General features: G+C 43.3%; 2 protein-coding genes across 2 annotated transcripts in view; one reads left to right on the top strand and one right to left on the bottom strand.

Moving 5' to 3' along the window:
• The window catches only part of AIFM3 (apoptosis inducing factor mitochondria associated 3), a 58,568-nt gene extending 42,889 nt beyond the window's left edge, over positions 1–15,679 (bottom strand). Inside the window, exons 1-2 of the mRNA XM_054995787.1 lie at positions 15,580–15,679; positions 14,691–14,843 (exon numbers count right to left, since the gene is read on the bottom strand). The gene's annotated coding sequence lies outside the window, so the exon portion shown is untranslated. The remainder of the gene's footprint in view (positions 1–14,690; positions 14,844–15,579) is intronic.
• Positions 15,680–17,352: 1,673 nt separating this feature from the next.
• Positions 17,353–23,304, top strand: SIRT4 (sirtuin 4). Its single transcript, XM_054996988.1, has 5 exons — positions 17,353–17,406; positions 18,368–18,988; positions 20,686–20,980; positions 21,740–21,928; positions 22,904–23,304. The coding sequence occupies exons 2-4, from the start codon at positions 18,471–18,473 to the stop codon at positions 21,890–21,892; spliced, it is 966 nt and encodes a 321-aa protein (XP_054852963.1). The 5' UTR covers positions 17,353–17,406; positions 18,368–18,470; the 3' UTR covers positions 21,893–21,928; positions 22,904–23,304.
• The last annotated feature ends 2,136 nt before the right edge of the window (positions 23,305–25,440 follow it).

Genomic DNA, 25,440 nt, shown 5'->3' with positions numbered 1-25,440 from the left:
CATTTCATCTTTTTATGGTAATTCTATATAGCTCATCACATAGTCAATCAATTTAACTCTTCTGTACATTCAGTTTGGTGCATATAAATCTTATCAAAGAAAGAAAATATTGTTAGTTACTCAATCCTCATGTTTAAATCTTATCATTAATTATTCTCTATCAGTGTTCTATCAATTAACCTATACATATCTATATATATATCAATCTATTAATCTAACTGCTTATAAATTCACATTTCTCTTCCTCCCCCGGTAAAGTCACCCCTCTCTTTTATACTTTTATTATACTTCAGTAGTTCTCAAACTGCCACAGTTTTCCTCCCACCTCCCATTTCTTCTCCAGATATTGTTTCAGCTTCTCCCAGTCCGTGTTAAACTGCCCTGAGTCCAGATCTCTCAGTTTTCTTGTCATCTTGTCCATTTCAGCCATATACAGCAATTTGTAGATCCAATCTTCAATAGTTGGCACTTCTTGTACTTTCCATTTTTGCGCATACAAAAGTCTAGCTGCTGCTGTCATATAAAATATCAACGTCCTATGATGGGCTGGAATTCCCTCCATTCCCAAGTTTAGTAGCAGGAGTTCTGGGTTCTTATTTATTTGAAACTGTAAAATTTCACTCATTTCTCTTATTATTTCCCCCCAGTACTGCCTAGCTACCTCACACGACCACCACATGTGGTAGAGGGAGCCCTCATGTTTCTTACATTTCCAGCATTTATTAGAAGTATTCAAGTTCCCTAGCGCAATCTTCTTTGGTGTCATGTACCAACGATAAATCATTTTGTAAATGTTCTCTTTAATATTAGTACATGTCGTTATCTTCATTGTAGTTTTCCACAAGTATTCCCATGCCTCCATTGTTATTTCTTTATTGAAATTTATAGCCCATTTCACCATCTGTGTTTTAACTATCTCATCCTCAGTATACCATTTCAACAGTACTTGATATACCTTAGATATTCTTTTCTTGTCTTCTTTAAGAAGGGTCTGCTCTAGTTCCGAGTTCTCTGTTCGTATGCCCCCTTTTGCAGAGTCCGAATTGTATAAGTCTCTAATCTGTCTATACTGGAACCAATCATAGTTAGGTGATAGTTCCTCTTGCGTCTTTATTCTAAGTTTAGATACTTCAATTTTAGTTATTTCTTTGTACGTTAAACATTGTTGTTCATTGTCAACAGCTCTCGGGTCTATCACCTCATATGGAACCACCCACAAGGGGGTTCCTTCTTGTAGGTAAATTCTATACTTCTTCCAGATTGTATATAAACTTCTCCTTACAAAATGATGCAGGAACATCGAGTTGACCTTCACTTTGTCATGCCATAGGTATGCGTGCCATCCAAAAAATTTTTTATATCCCTCTAGGGCTAATAGTTTCTTATTCTTTAATGTCATCCACTCTTTTAGCCAAACTAGGCAGATTGCATCATGATAAAGTCTCAGGTTGGGCAGTTGCATTCCGCCTCTTTCCTTTGCATCTTGTAAAACTTTTACTTTCACTCGAGGCTTCTTGCCTGCCCAAACAAAATCTGATATTTTCCTCTGCCATTTTTCAAATTGTTTAGAGTCTCTGATGATTGGTATTGTCTGTAGCAAAAACATTACTCTTGGTAACACATTCATCTTAACTGCTGCAATCCTGCCCAACCATGACAAGTTCAATCTATTCCATTTGATCAAGTCTCTCTCTATCTGAGTCCATAATTTTTCATAATTATTCTTGAACAAATCTATATTTTTTGCAGTCAGCTCAACTCCCAAGTATTTCACCTTACTGGTTACTTCACAATCCGTTATTTCCATTAACAATTGTTGTTTCTGCTTAGTCATGTTTTTGCATAATATCTTTGACTTCTTTTTGTTAATGAAGAAACCTGCCAAGTCTCCAAACTCCTTGATCTTATCTATCACTTTTGGCATGTTCTCCAGTGGGTCTTCTACAATTAACATTATGTCATCTGCAAATGCTCTGACCTTATATGAATAGTCCTTTATTTTTATTCCTCGTATTTCCTCATCTTGTCGTATTTGTATCATCAGAATCTCCAATACTAAAATGAACAACAATGGAGATAACGGGCAACCTTGTCTTGTTCCTTTACTAATCGTCAATTTCTTGGTCAGTTCATCATTCACTACAATTGCTGCAGTCTGGTCTCTATAAATTTCCTTAATTGCTTTGACGAATCTTTCTCCCAGTTGTAGCTTTTCCATAGTGGCAAACATAAAGTCCCAGTTTAAATTGTCAAACGCTTTTTCAGCGTCTACAAAGAAGAAACCAACCTCTTTGTCACAACGCTTGTCATAATATTCAATAGCATTGATCACTGTCCTTAAATTGTCTCTTATTTGTCTGTCTGGCAAAAAGCCTGCTTGTTCCTCCTCTATAACTTCCGAGAGCCACCCCTTCAATCTCTCCGCCAATATCTTCGCAAAAATTTTATAGTCATTGTTAAGTAGTGATATAGGTCTGTAATTTTTCACGTTGGTCAGGTCTTGGCCCTCTTTTGGGATCAATGATATATTCGCTTCACTCCAAGTATCTGGAATCCTTTGATCCCTAAAAACTCCATTCATCACCTCTTTTAGGAATGGTGCCAGTTCATTGGCCATTGTCTTATAAAATTTAGCCGTAAGTCCATCTGGCCCTGGCGCCTTTCCTAGATTTGCGGATTGTATTGCCTTACTTATTTCCTCATCGGTTACTTCACTGTTCAACTTATTTCTCCAAGCTTCCGAGATTTCTGGAAGTTTGGTTTTCTCCAGATATGATGCTATTGATTCTTTGTTTACTTCTTTTTTATTATACAGCTTAGCATAGAATTTATAAAAGGCTCTACTAATGGTAGTCTGCTCCAAGTACGTTTTATTTTCTTCACAGATTTTATTTATTATTTTCTTTTCCCTTTTCTTCTTCAATTGCCATGCCAAATATTTCCCAGGTTTATTAGCACCCTCAAACGCTTTTTGACTCAGTCTTTTAAGGTTCCACTCCAGTTCTTTATTACTCATTGCTGTTAGCTGTTCTTGAAGAATTTTGATTTCCTGATATATTTTCTTTTTTCCTGGTCTCTTTTTTAACTGTGCTTCTTTGGCTTTTATTTTCTCCTCAATCTCTTGTCTTTTCTCCTCTTTCTTTTTCCTTGCTCTGCCATTTAAGTCCATTAGTATGCCCCTTACAACCGCCTTGTACGCATCCCAAACTTTGTTGGTTGGTACTTCTTTATTCACGTTGTATTGTATGAAAAACTTTGTCTCTCTTCTCAATATTTCCATATTCTCTCTTTCCTGTAACAAGTCCTCATTTATTCTCCAGGCTTTCCTTTTTCTCCTTTTTCCAAATTTCCACATAATTGGGTTGTGATCTGAGCCTACCATCGGCATTATTTCTACCTCCTTAGTCCATAACGCTAAGTCTTTTGAGGCCCAGATCATATCAATTCTTGATAGTGTAAGATGCCTTGCAGAATAAAAAGTAAACTGTCTGGTTTTAGGATATTCTCTCCTCCATACATCTTCGAGAGTCTCTTGTTGAATCAACTCAAAAAAAAGCTTTGGCAATAGTCCTCTTTTCTTTTGTGCTGTTGTAATCTTTTTGTCTAGTTCCAAATCTGTCACTCCATTGAAGTCTCCAGCAAGAATTATCTGGTCATATGCAAGATCGTCTAAATGCTTCCTTAAATCCTCAAAGAAACTTTCCTTTGCACCGTTAGGTGCATAAAGTCCGACTACCAACACTCTCTTTAAATTCCAATTACATTCCACTGCTACAAATCTAGCTTCCACATCTCTCATAACAAATTTTGGCTGCAGCTCCTCTTTTATGTACAACACCACTCCTCTTTTTTTCTTGTTGGAGGCCGCTACAAATTCTTTGCCCAATTTTCCAGATTTTAAGTATTTTACATCCTGTTTTCTAATATGGGTCTCCTGCAAACAAACAATATCACATTTTTGTTTTAGTAGCCAATGAAAAATATTTTTCCTCTTATTCGGTGAGTTTAGTCCATTTACATTCCAAGATAATACTTTACACTCCATATTCATAATTTTGTTGGTAAGTCTTTTTCATTGTCCTTAATAAATCGCTCCATCTCCCGCTCAGATCTGATGCGTTTTTTTGCCCCTCCAAACTCAAAGGACACTCCTTCCGGTAGCTCCCATCTGTACCTGATATTCATGTCCTTCAAAGTCTGAATTAGCACTTTATATTTTTTCCGGTCCAATAACACTGATCTGGGCAGTTCCTTCATTATGATGATCGTCTTGCCATCAATCTCCAATGGATCTTGAAACTGTTTTGTCACAATCCTCTCTTTCATGTTTCTAGTTGTAAACTGCACAATCACATCCCTTGGTAATTTCCTCTGGGTTGCAATTCTCGAGTTCACACGGTACGCCACATCTAGGATAGCCACAACTTCCTCCTCCTCCTTCCCCAGGTATTCAGCCAACACCTCAGTCATCTGTTCTTGCGCTGACTTCCCTTCCACTTCTGGCAGACCACGAAAACGAAGCTGCTTCTCCATGTGTTTAGTTTCTGCAACTGACATCCTCCCCTTCACCAGTCTCATCTCCGTTTGTTGCGTGTCTATTAAATTCTCCATCGCGTCTTCTACTGTTTTAACTCTCTGCTGCGTTCCTTGTAATTCACTACTAATCGTTTCCATACCTTTTTTCACTTCTGACAGCTCCGACTTTACTGTCTGTGTAACCTCTTTAACCTCCTTAATAAGCTCCAATTTCGTGTCCTTAAGTTCTTTAATCATGTCTACAAGTTTTTTGTCCAGATTTTTATCCAGATTTTCTATTGCCGATTGCCACTCTTTTTTCGACATCGTGGGGCTTGCTTTAGCTCGCTCCCACGAATCTGCTCTCTTCCTTAACTCCGTGGCGTATAATTAAACGTTTTTCTTTTTTCAAATGTCCCGATCTTTGCCAAAATTAAATTTTAAAGTGTCCAAAATGTCGGGCGTCTTTTCTCTATGGTTTCTCTATGTTGTTGCAATCCAAAATGGCCTACTTCCTCTTCCGCTGAAGCCGCGACCCTTCCCCTTTCAAAAATGGCGATTCCCTATTTCCTGTCCTTCGGCAAGGGCCGCTTCTCTCCAGCCACTCTATTGTTGTTACGCACTTCCTGTCTCCCGTCTTCCCACAGCAGGTCTCGCGATGGTGTCTTTTTCCCACAGCTCCAAAACCACAGGTATTCAAAACAATAGACCGATTTCTGTAATAACTTCTTTAAACTTAGTCTCTTTTAAAATACAACTCCTGCCGAGTCTTCACCTCCTTTTCACTAGTCTGTTGCAGTTTAAAAATCTACTTTCTTTCCTCTCTGTTTTTGTCAATCTGTCCCGTTTCAAAAGATAGCGATCTTTACCTTCTCTTCACCTTTCTCGGGTTGTAATCGCTGTTTCGATCTTAAGTTCTCCTCTCAGCTTCCTTCCCCAATCGAAGCTTGGGTATGTAGGTCTTATGCCAGCCGAATTGGCCCCAAAACTGCCGCAGAGATTATAGCCGACCCGTCGCAAGGTGGGACCTCAAGGATCGGGGGGGAGACTCGTTGGGTAGAGCCCCCCCTCGTCCGAGATCTAACTCACCCTAGGGTCTTGAGCGTTCTTTGCCTGCTCCCCGCCTGAGAGCAGTCGGCCGCGGGCTATTTTCACCCCTCCGGCCAGTTAAAACGGCAGTCCGGTCAGCTCCGCGAATGGAGCTGCGTTAGACCTCCATGAATCCCAAACCGGAAGTCCCACTACGTGATCAAGTGGGGCGCAAGTGAATGGCAAGTGAACAGGGAGGAATACACGTGAGTCTGTTCACTTGCCAGGCAAGTGTCATTCGTCACTTGAAGCTCGACCCAAAGGGAGCATACCATCAGGAGAAGGCTGCCTGGCTCACAGGAGTATACCGGGAGATGCAGCTCAAGACGCATTCATTCATACTCTGCCTTTCTCTCCAATTGGCACCCAAGATGACTAACATCATTCTGTTCTCCTCCATTTTATCCTCACAACAACCTTGTGAGGTAGTGAGGCTAAGAGAAAGTGGCTGACCCCAGACACTGCATTCTGCACCAACTGAAGTTGCTGAGACATCTTCAATGGCAGTCCACACAGAGTGGATCAGTATGGCTAGGTCAGCAGAGTCTAAACAAGGAGGCTAGCTCATGAAAAAGAGGTAACTAAAAGAATTACACATTATAAATGTGTGTATCAGGGAAGACTTGTCCTTGATGTGATGGCGAGAGAAACAAACAAGCCCTCTATGGAAAAAAGGAAGGACAAAATGTTTTTTAAATGGTTTAAGTATTTACATGACACATTCTGCATGCACAGGCCAAAGGCCACTCTAATTTAGCACTTTGTCTCCAGCAATGGCTACCCAGAAACCCCTAGGAAAACTTACTAGCAGACCTCCTCAGGATACAGTGAAGCCTCCCGCCATTAGCATTCCACACCCTGGGAAACTCTTACAGGATGACTCAGCTCAACCCCACCCCTCCTGAGTAGATACAAATAACCTACATCTTTTCCACACTGTGACACTGAGAGATCTCTGTCTTTTGGTGCTACACCTCTGAAGATGCCAGCCACAGCTGCTGGCGAAACGTCAGGAACTACAATGCCAAGACCACGGCAATACAGCCCGGAAAACCCACAACAACCATCGTTCTCCGGCCGTGAAAGCCTTCGACAATACATCTTACTAGCAGAGCATGATGGGAATTAACTGCCTCCATCCCCATCCCAGTAACTTGTTTTTTGATTGGGATGCTCTCATTCCATGTCTGATTTTCAGGCACACTCTCGGTCTAACATATTCAAATGACAGCCACAAAGGACCTCCTTAGGACTGTGGAGATAAGACTCAAGCCCTCATTTTCAAAAGAATCTTATATACTAATAGCCAAGTGGCCCTGATCTGTGGATACTTAAATCCAGAGTCTGGAGCCATGAGTGGACAAAACAGACCTTCCTACACAGACCTGAAAAATGCAGAAAACTCTATTTTTTTTATAAACACCTAAAATGATAAATGGAGTGCCTGTAGCTTTAAGATAGTTTCAGGTGAGTAGCAGTATTGTTCTGTAATATGAAAGCAAGATTTGGGTTCAGTAGCACCTTAGCCAGTTTGGTGTAGTGTTTAAGAGCAGCAGGATTCTAATCTGGAGTTTGATTCCCCACTCCTCCACTTGAAGCCAGCTGGGTGACCTTGGGTCAGTCACAGCTCTCTAGAGCTCTCTAAGCCTCACCCACCTCACAGGGTGATTGTTGTGGGGATAATAATAACATACTTTGTAAACCTCTCTGAGTGTGTGTTAAGTTGTCCTGAAGGGCGGTATATAAATCAAATGTTATCATTATTATTAAAGATCAACTAGATTTCCAGGATATGAGCATTCAAAGCTCCCTTCGTCAGATACGTCTGACAAATGGAGCTCTGACTCTAGAAAGCTCGTACCCTGATAATCTAGTTGGTCTCTGTAGCTTTTTAAAAATTATTTATTTAAGAATCAGATGCTTTCAGTGGCTGTTACTCAGCAACCATAACAGTTTAGACAGGTAAGGGGAGGGGGCAGGGCCCTTTCCAGATCTGTTTTGGCTTTTGAGGGAGGCTCATTGGGGCCAGCCCCAGAAGCAACAACTAGTCACTATGCAACTCATATGACTCACCCAGGCCTGGCTGCTTGCTTCTGTTCAACAGAGGCCCTCCTCCACAAAAGCCAGTATAGTGTAATGGTTAGAGTAGAGTACTGTTGAGTAGGATCTGGGAGACCCAGATTTGAATCACCATTCTGCAATGGAAGTTCACTGGGTGATTTTGATCCAATCACACACACTCAGCCTAACCTACTTCTCAGGGTTGGTATGAGGATAATATGGAGGCAAGGAAAATGATGTGTTGCTTTGAGTTCCTAATGTGGAGAAAGGCACTACATAAATTAAGTAAATTAATAAATATAGATGAAGATTGGAGTCAGAAAAAAAGTCTGTTGTTTGGTGGGTTTGAAGGAGAGAGTCATAGGGAAAGGAGAACATATACAGGCTGCCAGGAGGAAGGAAAGAGGAAATTGCCTGGGGCAGTGGAGACAGGGAAAAGTTAAGTACCCCCTGCAAGTCCTTGCAGGTGGGAAGGAGGAAAGAAAGCAGGAAAAGAGGGAGCAGCTATGGGGGGCAGGGAAGAGAAAAAAGACATAGTGAGGGTGGGAAAAATGAGATGCCTCCTGCAAGTCCCTGTGGGTCCCCCACTTGTTACTACCTAATTCTAAGGGCCAAGCTACAAGTGACGAATGACACTTGAACAGCAAGTGGATTGAGTGGAGGGCAAGTGAACAGGGAGAAATACACTTGCTGTTCAAGTGTCATTTGTCACTTGTAGCTTGGCCCTCAATAATCAGAAAACAATTCCAGGGGTTTTAAGATCTCATCCATCAGATTATTCTGGAGATCCAACTTCCATTTTTAAATCTATTGGGTAAGTCCTCTATAACCAGTTAATCTGCAAAGGGAGAAGTGTAGTCTGAGGACTTTAATGCATCTTTATCTTTACAAGGAGCGCATGGAGGGTCATAAAAACGTCTACAGAAAATATGTGGTCTGGGTAGATTTTCCAAAGAATCTTTGACCTAGCTGTGAGGACAGACTCTGTGGTGGAGACTGCTTTAGTGTGTGGGTTTAAAGACTAGATTTCAAACCTCTCCCCGCCCCCCCCCCCGCCCCCAGAATATTTGAGGGCTCATCCATGTCATTGCTAACAAGACAGACAACAAATTGTTTTTTTCCAGAATTTGGGGGAGCTTTGAATGTCAAGAGATGGGAAACGAAGTTAAATGCAAACTCTTAAGATAGAAAATGTTAGGTTTTGCCCAGAGTCCAAGGCCGTTTCCACACTACTCACCTTCAATCGGAATGCTGAGGAACGTTGCGAAAAAAAATGGAGGATAGTGTTTTCTCACGCAAGTTTTGTGCAACATTGCGCAAAACTCGCGCGAGAAAATGCTATCTTCTGCGTTTTGTTCGCAACGTTCTGCGGTGTTCCGATTGAAGGTGAGTAGTGTGGAAACGGCCCCCTCTTACTACTACTACTACTACTACTACTACTACTACTACTACTACTACCACCATTCGATTTATATACCGCCCTGCAGGACAACTTAATGCTCACTCAGAGCAGTTTACAAAGTATGTCATTATTATCCCCACAACAAAACACCCTGTGAGGTGGGTGGGGCTGAGAGAGCTCCAGAGAACTGTGACTAGCCCAAGGTCACCCAGCTGGCTTCAAGTGGAGGAGTGGGGAATCAAACCCAGCTCTCCAGACCTGGCCCATTGTGGTTTGGTGGGGAAAGGGCTTCCTCACAAACCTGCAGGGGCACTACTAAATTGCTGTTGGTCCATTCCCTGCACACCTTGATCCACAGGAGAAAATGAAGACAGCCTAATCAAATTCTCTCATAGCAACACTGCTTCTTGGGTGGGGGGTGGGGGGTCTCCCAATGAATATGGCTGGCATTAGGTTTGAGATTGACAAAAGCAAACACTCCTTTTACACAATACATAATTCGTCTGCTCCAAGATGTTATTAAGGCCTAGATGGCTTTTTAAAAAGCATTAGTTAGGTTAATAGAAAATAAGTCTATCAACACCTATTTGCCAGGATATCTCCATATCAGAAGGAGCTGTTTGTATCTACTCCGCCCTCCCCTCTCCTCCTCTATATCTGACCAGTTTCTTTTTGCCCTCCATGCATCTGACGAAGAGAACTGTGATTCTCGAAAGCTTATGCTACAATAAAATTGGTTAGTCTTAAAGGTGCTACTGGACTCTTTTTGATTTTGCTACTACAGACTAACATGGCTAACTCCTCTGGATCTATTTGCCAGGATAAACGCTCAGAAGCAGTGCACCTCCAAAGACCAGATGCTGAGGGCTGTTCCCTTATTGCCTTGTTTGGAAGCCTCCCAGAAGCATCTGGCTGGTCACAGCTGGAAACAAGAGGGCAGACTCAATGGATTCTGGATTCTGCAGAGCAATTCTTAATGAAGAATTCTGTGTTCCAGGCCAAGTGCTGTAATGCCAACAGGGAGCATGGGAGATGTCCTGTGGCAAGGTAGGTGCAGTTCTCCTGGACACCTTTTGTAATCACTGCAAGAATGAAGCAGCAAAGCAGACTGAAAACAGTGGTGGGGAGCCTTTCCTGCTTGGAACAAAGATTCAGCAATGAAGAAAAACTTCATGTGGTAGAGTGAAGGAAAGATGCTGAAATAGCCCTTCCTTAAAGCCAGAAGATAGCAGATCCTGAATGGGAATGGAAGAAGATGGGACAGCTCTGATATCAAGGCATGCAAGTTCTCCCATGCAAGTCCCACAATGAATAGGAACTGCAGCTCTTGTGCAGACCCCATTCATTTCAGTGGGACTTGTGCAAAACGTGGTTACTTCTCTGTGTCCATCAGTGTGTGTGGGGGGGGGGGCTGCTACTTGGATTTCCCACATCAGGCCCCAAAGTATGTTGGGTCCGCTCTGGAAGAAAGGTTTTTTCCATGAGGCCACTAAAGGTTATATGCTGCCCTGTAGACAAACTACTGCTTGCTGTGTCAGCAAATTACAGTCTCTAGATTAGACTCGCTCAGCAAGGGATGTCAGGAGTCAGGACATGTGGGTAATCTTCTTTTGCACATTAGACTGCCAGTCTTTTAGAATTAATTATTAAACAAGAGATATAATAAAGATCTCAAAAGTGCATCAATAAAACACTGATAAGCTTCCTGGTCACTGCCTAGTGCCAAAGAGAAAAGGCTGAATCACAGAAACACATTGGATGTTGAGAGGAAACGGAGAAGATGAATAAGGATGGTTGGGACGTGACAGAGGTTCCTAAAAAGTATAATGGGATAGGGGGGAGAGTTCACAGATGGAAATTGTTTCTCCTTTCCCAACAAGATACGAATTTAGAACCACCTAAGTCTAGGCTAGCTTGATTTCATCAGATCTTCTAAGCTGGTTAGTGCAAAGATGGGAGACCACCAAGGAAATCTAGAGTTGCTACACACAGACAGGCAATGACAAGCCACCGCTGAACGTCTCTTGCCTTGAAAAATCTACTGGATCACCATAAATTGGCTGCAACTTGATGATAAAAAAAAAAAATGACGGACAGACCAGACGAAAGAAAGTACTTCTCAACCCAAGGTGTAATTATTACTGTGGAATTCACTGCCACAAGATGAGGGGATGTGGCCAAAGACTTTAGAAGGAAAAAATCCATGGAGGAAAAGGACTGCTCTATTAACAATTCTTGGCAAAGATAGATAAATGGAGCTTCCGTGGTCAAAGGGAGTCTACCTCTGAATACCAGATGCCAGTATTCAGCAGGGAACGCTTGTGCATTTCAAAAGCATCTGATTTTGTATGGCTGGAAAAAGAATGTTGGACTGGAGGAGCCTTTTTTCGGACTAGCAGTGCTCTTTTAATGTTTGTAAATCTTCTGGTAATGCACCACCCCAATACGACCAATTACAATGAAGAGCTTTTTAAAAGCATTTTGAATATTGCATTTTTGTGCACCAAAAAGAGTCATAGTAGAATTCTCATGGCATTTTCCACAAACATCCTTCAGAAGGATAGAATGTCATTCTTGAATGGCAATCTGAAGCACGCAGAGCCAAGCTACAAGTGATGCCTGACACAGGTTGGACACTTGTCAGCTTACCTCAAGTTTTGATGGGAAATGTAGGTGTCCTGGTTTTACAGCTTGGCTCTCCATTACAGCTGCAAGACCAGGATGCCTACATTTCCCATCAAAACTTGAGGGAAGCTGACAAGTGTCCAACCTGTGTCAGGCGTCACTTGGAGCTTGGCTCACAGAAATAAATCCCAATGAGTTCACTGGAACTTACTCCCTAATAAGCATGCCTAGAAATGCAGTCTAAGTCTGTTGCAGCACAAATCAACAACATTCCTGTAAGACCCTGAAGACTAACATGTTTTAATATTAGCATAAGCTTTCATAGAGTATTGGTCCCATTTAAATAACACCAAAATTCAGGAGCAGCAATCATATGCAAGCCATGACCGGAATATCTAGAAGGCACAACCGACTTGGAAGCTCTTTCTTGCATACATTCTCTTATTCGTGATGCTCATTTTATATAGGCTTTTCCATAAAATTATATAGGCCTTCCCATGGCCCGTATAGGCCCATGGATAGCCTAGTAAGGCCCAGCATTGCACTCTTTCCATTGCAGAGTAAATTTTTTCTTTTAATTTTTGAGCAATAGAAATTCCATCCCTGAGTTATGCCAACCAAGCAAGGACAGGATACCAACTAAATCCCTTACATGCTCATAAATCAAAGTTACAACAGCATGGTGAACTAACAATGTTGCAATTTTAATTTACAATGCCATAACTTTTAAGTCAGCATAAATCTTCCAATGTTGAGGAAACAGAAATGGAAGGCATTTGGGGCATGCCAGGGAAGCACAGGAGAGTGGCCAGTTTAGCCCTGACCCTATGTTCCTCAGGGCAAAGTCATACTAAAATAACTGCTGTTCTCCCTCTACTCTACTCACTCAGCTACCAACTGCAGTCAACCTCAGGTTATCAACATAGGCTATAAATTCCTACAAAGACACCAATCGTGCAGAGGATAACGAGGATCTGGGTAAACGTTATAATTCACTCAGAATTCACCCAGGAAGTTGCACTATGCTTAATGTTCAGAGGTGAACCTAAAACTACCTTCAAGATTTGTCAGGAGGTGGAAAGTAACCTTTCATATCTTAAGAATAGTAAGTGTGCAGTTATCCTTCCTGTTGTGATGGGCAGTCTCAGCATCAAGATACTATCCAGTGAGCTCATGACCAGAGGGGAGCAGCATGGGCCAGGGTGGATAGGGAACCTGGGGATGGGCACTCCCTCGCAGGCCACTAGTGCCCTCACTTCTCTCGTGCAAGTGAACTACTCAGTGTGGACGCCACTCCAGAGGCATCGGCTGCCACGAATGAGAAGGCCGCAGGGGAGGGGATACCCCACCACAGGCCCAGGGCTTAGCCCCTCCCAGGCCAAAAGGCAGAGCCAGGAGGAGACGAAGCTCACCGATGCACTGGATGATGCCCATCGCAGGGAGACCGGAGATGGCGAGTGAGGGGCATGTGGAGAAATCTCTTGCTAGGCCTAAATTTCTCTCATGTGATTCCCAAAGTTTCGCCTTTGTCCAGAATAATCTGGCATAGGTGGTCAGGAAGTGCCTGGGATTCTTAATTTGAATCTTTGAAGACACAAATAGAGAGTCTAGAAAACTAGACAGGTACACTTTTAATTCATATCATGGTGGTGTGACAGTGATAAAAGGAATCCTATTCTGTTGAGGTGGTGGTGAAATAAAGCTGAACGGGTGAAATCCTCGTTAGGGTCTAGCGGCTTGGGACCTTGGCCAGCTGATTAAATACCATGTCCCCATGAAGATCCTTGTGGGACTCCCTCCACATGTAGCATGTAGAAAGAGCTACATCAGTCTGGCTGCTGCATGCTGTACAAACATAAAAGACACTCCACTTTGATGATGGGAACTCTGAAGACAAACAGCCAAGTCTGATAACAGTCATGGGTACAGTATATTATGCCCATCGCAGAACCCCAGATACAAAAGACATGGTATCTCCACATCCACTCCAGCTGAGATACAACTGACAAGGCATGAACTACAGGCAGGGTTCCAATGCTCCACAGGATGGCTAAGCCTTTTGACTACAATACTTCCCCTGAAAAGGTGAATCTCCAGGTGCAGACATTAAACACAACACCAGGAGGGAAGAGGGGGAGAAATGAGTTGTGGGCCCATTTGTTTTGGGAAAATCTGGCATAACTGTGAAACTTATCAGGGATTCATCAATGAGATGATTAGTAACAGCAGACAAGCTACCCTGAAAGAGAACCAGCGTGTCGCTAGTAACCTGTCCCTGCAAATCATGACTACTCTCCATTTGTACGAACGAGTCCCAGCAGCCCAGTAACCAGTGCAGCAAATGAACGTGATCTGGAATGCTCCCCTGAAATCTCTGCAGCACTCGTGGTTCCTTTGACAGACAAGCCTACATGGAAATGAGAAAGTTGGAAAACCACTCCTGAACTCCTCTGTAGCAGCCAAGCTGCAGACACAAGCACTGTCAGTGGCCACACACACACACAAACATCCAGCAGGACATTACAATACAGAAGTATCTTTTCTGATATCTGGAACACAAGCCAAGAAACTTGCTGCCCAGTAAGTTTTCATAGTGATGGTTTGGATTTGAACTCATGCCTCATAGTTTTCTCAATCCATATCCTAAATGGATATGGTAAATGAAAACATATTCTGTGTTTCACAGCCCTCGGAGATGTGGCGGGCTGGCATGTCACATAAGACTTTTCTGGTGGTGATTCCCAACTTTTGGAGTTCTCAGCCCTGTGAAGTGGCTCCCTCCCTATTCGCTCATTTCAAGACACTTATTTCAGCACGCCTTTGACCTGGGTGGTAAATGACTTCTTCTGTTTCTCTCCTGTGCTTCTAGATACTTTCTGCTGATTTCGGGTCTCACTAATGTGCTGTATGTTGGTTTTGGTTGGAAAATTAGCTGATATTTAGAATTCATGGAGGGTTTTTAAGGAAGGTTGTTAATTTATTATAGATTATAAATTACCTTCCAGGCCCCATGTGTAGATGGAATAGTAGGGTTGATTAATTAGAACAGATTGCCCTGAGATTCAAAAAAAGGACCGCTCCTTCCCTGTTTAACCAGCAATTCTTTTGCTCACGAAGACTTCACATTTATGCTGCAATGTTGCAAATATACCTGAGGGAAAAGTAAGGGGAAATGAGTAGGAAAATGATCTGTCAGCCCTATCCAAAACCAGTTAGATTCCCAGGTGCAGTAATTTTCAAAAATGAGGCCATGTTTGAGCTGATGCATACGTTTAAACCTATAGGCAGAAATTCCAGGGGCCACAATTTGATCTCTTAGTTCCCTGATAGGGATAGCCTTTTTCATATAAATAAATAAATCACTTTTTCCTTGACTGACTTTCAACTGGCTTCAGCTACTTCTGCCACACTCCTTTCAGAATGACAAAAACCCATCAAAATCCATCAGATGAAATGATTGAAACATGAATACTAAATAGCAGGAGACGGATGGCTTCATTATCCTGCCGAGAAAGAGTAAAGGAGTCCGGGCACAATTAAAATGCTGGCCTTTCTCTACTGCAGTCCCTATTTGCAACAACAGAGCAGAACAGCCTGAGATTTTTCGCCCAGAGGGAGTGAAAAACATGCTGCAGCTTCCAGGAGCTGCAGTCTCTCAAAAAAACCCACACTGAAATAAGGGTTGGGTTGTTGTTTTTTTAATCATTCGAAAACAAGGATGCTATTGCGGTTTCATCAAATACCTATTGCTTGTTAGGTAGAAATAGCTGGAACTGCCAAAAAGAAAAGCTCTCTCTCCACAGATGTTGCCTCTGAGCAGCAAGGGGAAAACAACTTGCTTCCTCGGCAATCTGCTAGTTCATACGGCAGCTAGAAGCATTTCTTACCTGAGCTGAGAGATAAATGAGGCTTCCGCAGGCAGGACATCAGGGAGCTTTTCAGGCAAACAGCAGCCCTTCCAGGACTAGTGTGCACAAGCAAGCATTTTCTTTAGAGTCGATTTAGCACAAACTCTTCTGGGTTCTTGCAGCAAGGCAGTCCAGCCAGTCAATTGCATGCAGTATTGATAAAATGGTCCAGGGTGCCAACTTGGCAACAATTCTCCAGTGCTTCCTTCCAGCACCAGCTGCTCTCCTTGACAGAGCCGCTGGCTGCTCATCTGCCACCCCCAAACTTCATGCTCTGCCTCGGTTTTCCAAGAAACTTCAAGGCACCTGCAGGAAGAAAGCTAGACAACCTAAACCCCCCTGGTGGCTTACAAGGCACAGGGCCTTTGCTCCACTGTCAGCAGATAATGCAGGACCAGTGAACTTTCTCTTGCTTAACCACTTCACTGCTGCAGGAGAGCTGGGGAGCAATTTTACATCAATAAGGACCAGCATGCAGCCCTTTCAGTGTAGGATTTCCTTCTTTGATTAGCAGCAGCTCTCCAAGGTCTCAGGTGAAGTCCTGTTAAACCCTTTTAAGGGCAGATGCCAGGGATCAAACCCAGGACTTCTGCACAACAGACACGGAGGTGCTGGAAACTGAAATCATCCCATACATATCTCAAGCACGCACTCTATTACCAACTCACGCCCCCTTCTGATTTTTTTTCTTCAGAAGCAACTACCCTCTTTGACCCAGTTATATGGCCTTGCCTGTTGTAAGAAGCCACAGTATCACACAAGCAATGCTCAAATCACATTAAGATCTCTGCATAATACAAACTCTTTTTCCACATTCACTTACCAGAGTAGGTCTGAAAAAGCTCTCACGTCCTACATTCTTCTGTGCGTAACAGGCCCTGGATCTCCTGGAACCTAGGGCTGGTTTAGAACATTATTTACTCAAAGGTAACTATGGCCCCCAATGCAAAGCCGAAGAGTGGCCCAGGAAGGATGTGCAGTCATTGTGGATGGGTGACCCCAAACTGAGTGGGGTGGGTTGTAGGGATAAGCCCATCCTAATCTCTAGCCTGTGGGTAGCTTCGATCCATGGAATGACCCAACCATACATGATGAGGGAAATGGTCACAGAGGTCCTGCAACTGGATGCCATCGGTTGTTTCTTTTTAAGTCCCTCCTCATATGTAGGGTTTTTTTAGAGAGAGAGAGAGCGCGCGCGCGTTCCTATGAGCCTCCTAGGATGGGGAGAGAAGTTGTTGTAATAGGGAAGCCAACTGATCAAAGCAATGTTTAACCTGCTGTGGTGTTTTGATCAGTCACTCCGCAAAAGGTAGCAAGTGACTCCTTCCCCCATGACACAGAGGTAAACACAGGAGGTTTGCCAACATCTGCCAGTAACATCAGAGGTGCAGAGGGCAGTTCAAAGCTAGGCAACATGCAGCATGTCTTAAGCACAGTCGCTCAGAAGAAAACCGGTCCGGTTTCCCCTTAGTAAAGAATAGTCGGCAATCAAAGGTGTGCGCCCGCCCCAACAAATGACCCGTCCCTTGCGGCGGCCGTTCCCGAACTCCGAAAGTTCCACAGGACACGGTGGCCTCCCTAACATCGCAACGCTCCTTCTCTGGGGCTGCAAAGTCTTTCTCCTCGAACCTTTCAATAGAACCCAGCGCAGGAAGCCTGCCGCTTTTCTGCCAATGGATTGTGGGGGTTGTAGTTTTCCCTGCAAGAGCCCTTTCCCCTCCCCGCGAGGGGAACTGCATTTCCCAGCTCTCTTGTTGCTGCTGCTTACAGCGGAGGTCAGCCGCGCGCTTAAGGGTGTAAATAGAGGTGAGTGTGAGGCGACCTTCTATCCGGCGTGGGAGTAGAAAGACATTTCCTCTGCATAGGAACTCAAACACTCAAGAGTCTCCAGCAGTGCAATCCTAAACAGAGTTACATTGATTTAGACTGGAGTAACTCTGCTTCGGATTGCTCTGTGCGTGTGCGTTCTTGTTGGATAACGAGACTATTAGTTTTCCTCTTCAGGGGAAGCTCCGGGCTAATGTCTGAGCAGAAGTCGCAGGATCATTTCCCATAATCATTCAGAGAGAATTTTGTCTGCGCTGGTGGGGCGCTTATACCCCTAAGAGCAAATAGGAATCTCCTGGTTTTCTAGCCCTTCGCACTCTATGGCAGCTTACTTGTGATTATGCCCTAACCTGGATATCTCTGGCCAAACTAATCTTACCAGATCCCAGAAGCTAAACAGAGTTAGCCTTGGTTGGTAATTGGATAGGAGACCTCTGAAGAAGACCAGGGTTGCAGAGACCACCTCTGTTAGTCTCTTGCCTTGAAAACCCCAGCAGGGGTCACCATAAGTCAGCTATGACTGGATGGCACTTTCTGCCACCACTCACCACCTCTGACTATAATTGTATTATAAAGCAAGAGATGACTATTACAGACGTAACTCTGAACATGTACATACTGTGCTTCCCTCACCATTGAATAACTACAAATTTAGAATGAGGCTTTTAGGGTTAAACAGTCAGACTTCTCCACAAGCTTTTGCCCCAATACCTTACTCTTTAATTAAGCATGGCTCCAGTTTTTCTTTGGATCTGAAATTTGGAATTTCCCCAGATTTTAACATTGTATTGATCCAAATTATTTACTAAACTACATGTAATTACAGAACAAAAGAGAGGTCATTGTTGAGATATATTGCTTATAAGTGGTCATTTTGAACTGCTGGTAAATATTATGCTGGTGGCCTGCCCCTTCCCTCTTTCCCCCACTGTATCCACAGAAGTGTTCTCCAACGGTAGATCTCCATGCCAAAGGTTTGAATTCTCATGCCCTGTCCTGCTTTGAGCATCAGATGTTACCCATCATCTTTGGTCATAACCTAGATGATGAGCATGGGTATGACCAGCACCCTGAAGGCTATCAAAGGATGCAGAGTCCTCCCTGGCCTTCATCCCCGCTGTTCCTGCTCGACTGGCAAGCCTCCCCAAACTCTCGCCTTCGTTCCAGCCAGTCCTCCCCTGGATCCTCTGGAAGTTAAGAAGCTGCAAGACTTCATTTGTTCCTCCCAGAGGTTGTTTGTGATCACTGGGGCGGGAATTTCTACCGAATCTGGTATCCCGGACTACCGCTCTGAAGGTGTGGGCCTTTACGCCCGCACAGACAGGCGGCCCATCCAGCATGCTGAGTTTCTCCGAAGCTTCCGTGCCCGCCAGCGGTACTGGGCCAGAAACTTTGTGGGCTGGCCACAATTTTCTTCTTATCAGCCAAACGTGGCACACCTAGCCCTGAGAAAATGGGAGACTCTGGGGAAGCTGCACTGGCTGGTGACTCAGAACGTGGATGCTCTTCATGTGAAGGCTGGAAGCCAGCGGCTGACAGAACTACATGGCAGTACGCACAGGTTTGTGGTATTCACAGATACTTGCTCCAAGGGGTATGTTTTTGCAAGTGTGTGGCATAGTGGTTAGAGTATCAGACTGTGACCAGGGACCCCAGAGTTCAAATCTGTGCCATGAAGCTCACTTGCCATCTCAGCCTACGCAACCCAACAGGGTTGATGTGCCTTGTAGGAAGGACAGGATAAATAAAAAATAAAAATGAACAAACTGTGGGGACTGGAGTCCACGCTGCCCCTTGCATTTTAGACCTGTGATCTAGACAGCTCTTACTCTACACCCTGAGTAACGATTGTTATACAAAATTAAATGATCCCATCAGCTAGATACGGAGCAGACGTGCGGTGTGTGTAGCAGGTTGAGCTGTGTTTAGTGATGAGAGTTTTGTTATAGTGCTAATCAGATTCAGTAATTAACCACAGCAAATATCCCCATTTTTAAACGATTCAATCTTGACTGTATCCAGAAATTAGCTTTAAACGATGAGATTCTTGCATATGCTGTCCCTGGGTTTCAAAAAAGTTTTGGATAAAGGTCAAGGTTCCTGGGGGACATTCAGTAGCCACAACTTTTGGTGGTGATAAAATTCCCTCTTGTGCCAATAGTTGTGCCAATCTGTCAGATGAAGTCCGGTTAACTTCTAGATCATACACTTGCCTGTTTTTATTAGGAACTGTACTAGCAGGCAAAGCTGGGATCAATTCTGCAGATAGATTTACAGCTGAGAAAATGTTGTTTGATAAAATAACTGCTAACGGCAAAAATACCAGATTCCTGTACTGGGGTGTCTTGAGGGGCCCGATATTCTACAGGTCTTTTTGCAGAGATGCAAAGATAATGGAGGGGTGAATTTATGCTGTATTGTTAGTCAGTTAATTGATTACACAAATGGGTTTAATACCATTTGACTGATTAAAAATTAGCTACAGTCAAGCTGTTCTGATACACATACTTACAAAGACCACAGCTGCTAGGCATTGTCTTAAGTCTGGCTCACACATGGAGTCTGGCTCACACAAAGTGGCAGAATGCCAAGGTGGCAGAATGCCCCTCAGTAATTGAAACTGTGGTTCCTGCTTCTATTGTTCTTCTGAATTAAAATTAAAAATTCCATACAAACAGAGAGCTAGCATACCAGGGAAAAAGCTTCTACCTGTCCTAATGCTTACTGTGCTCGCTGTTTTTTTCATAATTGTCAGGGGACGGGGGTTAACATACAGGGAGAATTCCAAATTGCAATCTTCTACAAGGAGTCAAAAGTGATACGGCCGATTCTGCCAAATCAGAACTCTGTTTTCTCCGTGTCTGAATCAGGTCTTAGAAGGAGCATTTCTCCTTTTCTTTCACACACAGAAGGGATAGCTTCTCCTAAAACGGTGCCGCCTGTAGCACATACATGGATCATCTGAAAATAGACCATGTATTTTTCCCCCCCAGAACACAATTGCTTTATCCATATGCAGACTTAATGCTGGTTCAGTGAATCAGTTGATTACAATTCATATGATCTATTTACCAAGTTCTTGCGATAAGCCTAATAGTGTTTTTTAATACATTTTTCTGCACAGCTGAGCTAGGGGCAGAGGGAAATGGGTAGGATTTGTTCCTCGAAAAGCTTTAGGGAGGTTCTTCTCCAAAGGTTCCGACTTTCCTCGATCATCTCTGGGCATCTACACTTTTTTTCTGAGTCTTTGTCATGCAGGGTGTTATGTCTCAGCTGTGGACACCAGATGCCCCGTGTTGAGCTCCAGGAACACTTTGAAGCCTTGAACCCCACATGGAGCGCCACAGCACATGGAGTAGCCCCTGACGGGGATGTCTTCTTGACAGATGAGCAGGTTCAGAGTTTCCATGTCCCCTCTTGCAATGAGTGCGGTGGCCACCTCAAGCCGGATGTGACTTTCTTTGGGGATACAGTCAGCAGGGAGAAAGTGGACTTTGTATACCAGCATTTGCATGAATCGGACTCTGTCCTCGTGGCAGGATCTTCAATGCAGGTATGATGTAGTAGTTCAGAGTTCAAAAGAGTTTATTGTCTATAGCCACAGGCCGTCACAATTCACCAAACATTGACTAATAAACAGTTAAATCCATTATAACAGTTTGTATCGGTTACTAAAATTAATTAAAACAATACAGTATGCCAAACTATCCCAGGAGTCATGAAACAGCCTCATTCAGTACCACCTTAGATCTTATCTTTTTGGCTGCGAGTGCAAACTATGGGCCAAGCTACAAGTGACGAATGACACTTGAACGGCAAGTGTATTTCTGCCTGTTCACTTGCCCTCCACTCAATCCACTTGCTGTTCAAGTGTCATTTGTCACTTGTAGCTTGGCCCTGAGAGACTGTATAGGACACATGATTATCAGTGTCAGATAACAAAAACACAATCTTCTCGGTTTCAGAGTATTGTATGATGTAGTAGATTGCTAGCATAACGTAGATGCTGCAGGGAGAGAATGTGCTGCTTGAGAAACACAAGTTCATCCTGACTTGGAGGACTGATCAAGCAGTTCTTTGGATCCTTGCTAAAGTTTGTTTAAGTTGTGGGGGGTTTTTATATGTTCAGAACACCCAACAACCCTGCAAGGTAGGCAAGTAATTGCTATAGATGAGGTACTGGAGCTGAGAGAGAAAGCCACCTGCTCCCTCTCTCAGAAGTTCTTATTCTCTTAACTACTAGACTACTGTAGTCTTCCATTAGACTTACCTCCTTGGGCTGTAAATTGATTTTCAGTTTGTATCCTGGCAGGTATTTTCAGCTTACAAATTTGCCCTTGCGGCCCATGACAGGAAACTACCGATTGCAATAGTTAACATTGGCCCCACGAGGTCAGATCACCTTGCATTTCTGAAGTTGAATGCTCGTTGTGGAGAGCTGCTGCCTTTGATCGTCCTACAGTGACCCAAATCCACATTCCCAGGAGACAAACGTTCAAAAGTAAGTGCTTATGCACCACATTTTAGCACATTGGATGAATTAACTGTACCCACTGAAAAGTTGGAGTGCCCAAGCACCTATTTAGAACGATGCTTGAGGGTAATAACGCTGAGATTAATTTGCTTCCCAATATTTTTTTTAAAAGGTTATCTGGATATTTTTTAGTATTCACCAAATATTTGATACCCGAGTTTTACAACGTTTGATACTTCATTGTATTTGATAGTTGTTATGCAGCTATATTTAGTATTTAACTTATTGTAATAAAAGCACCTGAAGTTTGAGACTTGCCAAAAGCTAGCCTTCAAGTCACAAGCACACACATTTTGAGACATAAATTCTTATTTAAAATGCAAATTAGAATTCTTAATTAAAATTTTCATATGAATTATTTGAATGCTGAAATTGAGAATTTTGTCAGATATTCAATATTTGCTTCAGTTTTTGAAATTAGGATGATTTTTTACAAGCAAAATGCCTTTTGTTTGTATGTACAAGGTCCAATAAGATTCTGCCTCCTAAAACCATTACAAATTCAGCAACGAAGAAAAACCTGGTAATCTTCTTCAGCAAATATTGCTTACACACTTTGAAATATAGTTTTGCCCCTATAAGGGTTAGTGTTTTGCTTTTTTCCACAAAGAAAGCTGAGATTCTCAGGAAGCTGGATTCTGTGCCTAGTTCCATTCACTGCACTCCTACAAAATCACAATGTACACACAAGTCTTACTTATGATCAGAAGCTAATGTCATATTGAGCTGTAGCGATTAAACAGCTGCTTCTTCTACTAGCTACAGGCACCTGTTGACTCATGAGCTGCTCAGAAAGCTGTTTCAGTGGCCAGTGAGAAAACTGCCAACAGTCTCTCAACAGATACTGATCTGCTTGCCTTCTCTTTCTAACACAGCTTTGAAATGTCTTTTCTCCCTATAAATCTCTTGGTTTTTAATATCAATGTGCTTTGCATTTTGCAGTAAACCACTGATATAATGGAAAAGATGGGAGCAGGGAAGTTCAGGCTGCAGACTGCTGCATGTCCCACTCCACATGTTCCATCTTTGCTGGAAGGTACAGGGGCAGAAGAATCGCAGAAAGACGTCATCCCAAATCAGGCTGTGGTGCTCTGAAGTGCACAGAAGAGAATGGGCTTGAAATGGAGATTGTGGGGATTCAAGTAAGAGTTGGTTCTGCAGGGACCCACCCTGTGAAAGAAATGAGAGGGTCACGGCAAAGAAAATGTTACAGGGCAGGGGCTGCAGTCCTGTATGCCCGTAGGTCAGATAGAAGCTGCATAATTGCAGTGCATGACTGCCAGCGACTCCAAGAATGGCTTTCCTACATAGAAATGTGATTAATAAAATGGCATATGATCTTTCACTGTCCCAGATATTTATTTTTAATTTTGGGGTTTAATTCTGCCTTTCTATACTATGACCTACAATTGGAATAAAACCAGTAAAACGGGTAAAAATGCGGGGGGGAAACCACACAGACCCAGCCATAAACCATGATACGTATCAAAAGCAATGCCAGAGCTAGAAGCCTAAGTAAACATGACAGACTTCTCCTTGCACTTGGGTGATGATCATGGAAATGCTGGGATGAAATAAAGCAGGGATGGGCTAGCTTTCTGTTTTTACTAGACTGCTCATGATTCTCTTGATGTTTATTATATTTTCAAAGTCTAAGAATGTCCACAGAAGGAAAATTCATCCATGTTCAGTGACCCTGAATTGCATGCTTGCCTACGAGATGTCTTGCTGGATCAGTCAATGGTCCGCATTTGGCCCAAGAAGCTTAGCAGGTAACCCACCAGAAAATGGCCAGCAGTCCATTGAGAAGATTGTGGTCTCTCTTCTGCCCTGCCCTGGAATAAAAAACTAGGTGCATCTTGCCTGCTACAGGGGCAGTTGCCTCATATCCTGCCCCTAGCTGAAAGTAGATTTTAAGGTTTTCTCTGTATGGATTTTATTGTTTTTATCGATTGTCACCACCTCCAGGTTCCCAGGGGTGGGTTTTCAAGAACAAATATACTTTAGGGGGGGGAGGGCTCTGCGCCCCAGGGTAGATCACTGCCACCAATTTCCTCTGACTAATCCTAAACTCAGAGACCAAAGAAATAAAGTCTCCAGCCATACCAAGTGTTAATCAAGAAGCTCTGCAAGGTAGACCACTTGCATCCTAAGTTCCACTAAAACAGTTAACTGGTATCTGGGCCAATAGGCCAAGGTACTGGATTAAGATTGAAGCTCAAACCTAAGAACACCACATGATAGTAAATAATAGTATATTTATTTAGACTTGTGCATAAAGATTGTATGTATAGAAAGTGTGCAAAGACAGGATAAAAAAATAGACTACTTAAACGAAAAACCTTAAATTACTTAGTAGGATCCTCTACCTACTGAACCAGATGAGATGAAGGTGGTGGGGACTTTAGGGGGAAGTGACCATGTCCTCCTTGAATTCCAGTTGCTGTGGGCGGCCAAGGAAGTTCATAGCCAGACTCGTAGGTTAGATTTTCGTAGGGCCAACTTCGATGAACTCAGAGGCTTGATGAGAGTCATTCCATGGGGGAGTGTGCTGGAAGGGAAAGGAGCGAGTGAAGGGTGGGCCCTTCTCAAACACGAGCTGTTGCAAGCTCAAACCCTCACTATCCCAGCAAGACGGAAACATGGCAAGGGCTCCAAGAAACCGATGTGGATGTACAGAGAGCTCCAGAATAAGCTAAGGGAGAAAAAGGAAATGTTCAGGAAATGGAGAGAAGGACAGACCTCTAAAGAGTAGTATATGAGGGTTACTAAGTACTGCAGATCAGCCATCAGAGAGGTCAAAGCTCAGTATGAGCTGGGTCTGGCCAGGAGGGCTCGCTACAATAAGAAAAACTTCTACAGATATGTGAGAAGCAAACGCAAGGTAAAAGAGGCAATTGGACCGCTGTTGGGAGTAGATGGAGAAACTCTGATGCAGGACAGAGAAAAAGCAGACAGGCTTAATGACTTTTTTGCCTCTGTTTTCTCCCTGAAGAACTCAGGCACATCTAGAGATAGTAGAAAATGTGGCAGGACACATGAGTGGCTAATTGACATTGACAGAGAGGTTGTGGAGAGGCACCTGGCTGCACTGGATGAATACAAATCCCCTGGGCCGGATGGGGTGCACCCAAGAGTGCTGAAAGAACTTTCTAGAGAACTTGCAGAACCCCTCTCCATCATCTTCAAGGCCTCCTGGAGGACTGGGGATGTGCCACAAGATTGGAGAAGAGCAAATGTTATCCCAATCTTTAAGAAAGGGAAGAAGGATGACCCGGGAAACTACAGGCCGGTCAGTCTGACTTCTGTTGCTGGGAAGATATTAGAACTGATTTTAAAGGGATCAATCTGTAAGCATCTGAAGGACCGCTCAGTGATCCGGGGAAGTCAGCATGGTTTTGTTCCTAACAGATCTTGCCAGACCAACCTGGTTTCCTTCTTTGATCAAGTGACCAGCTTACTGGATCGGGGGAACTCTG

This window comes from Eublepharis macularius, chromosome 13 (assembly GCF_028583425.1).
Source record: "Eublepharis macularius isolate TG4126 chromosome 13, MPM_Emac_v1.0, whole genome shotgun sequence".
Classification (NCBI taxonomy): domain Eukaryota; kingdom Metazoa; phylum Chordata; class Lepidosauria; order Squamata; family Eublepharidae; genus Eublepharis; species Eublepharis macularius.
The sequence above is the reverse complement of the archived record's forward strand: the minus strand, read 5'-3'. Positions and strand labels throughout refer to the sequence as shown.

Excerpts from the sequence above, each read along its gene's own strand:
- SIRT4 (XM_054996988.1), top strand. The coding sequence starts at position 18,471 with ATGATGAGCATGGGTATGACCAGCACCCTGAAGGCTATCAAAGGATGC. Across the intron at positions 18,989-20,685 it reads CTACATGGCAGTACGCACAG|GGTGTTATGTCTCAGCTGTG; the intron begins GTTTGTGGTATT and ends TTTGTCATGCAG. Across the intron at positions 20,981-21,739 it reads TGGCAGGATCTTCAATGCAG|GTATTTTCAGCTTACAAATT; the intron begins GTATGATGTAGT and ends GTATCCTGGCAG.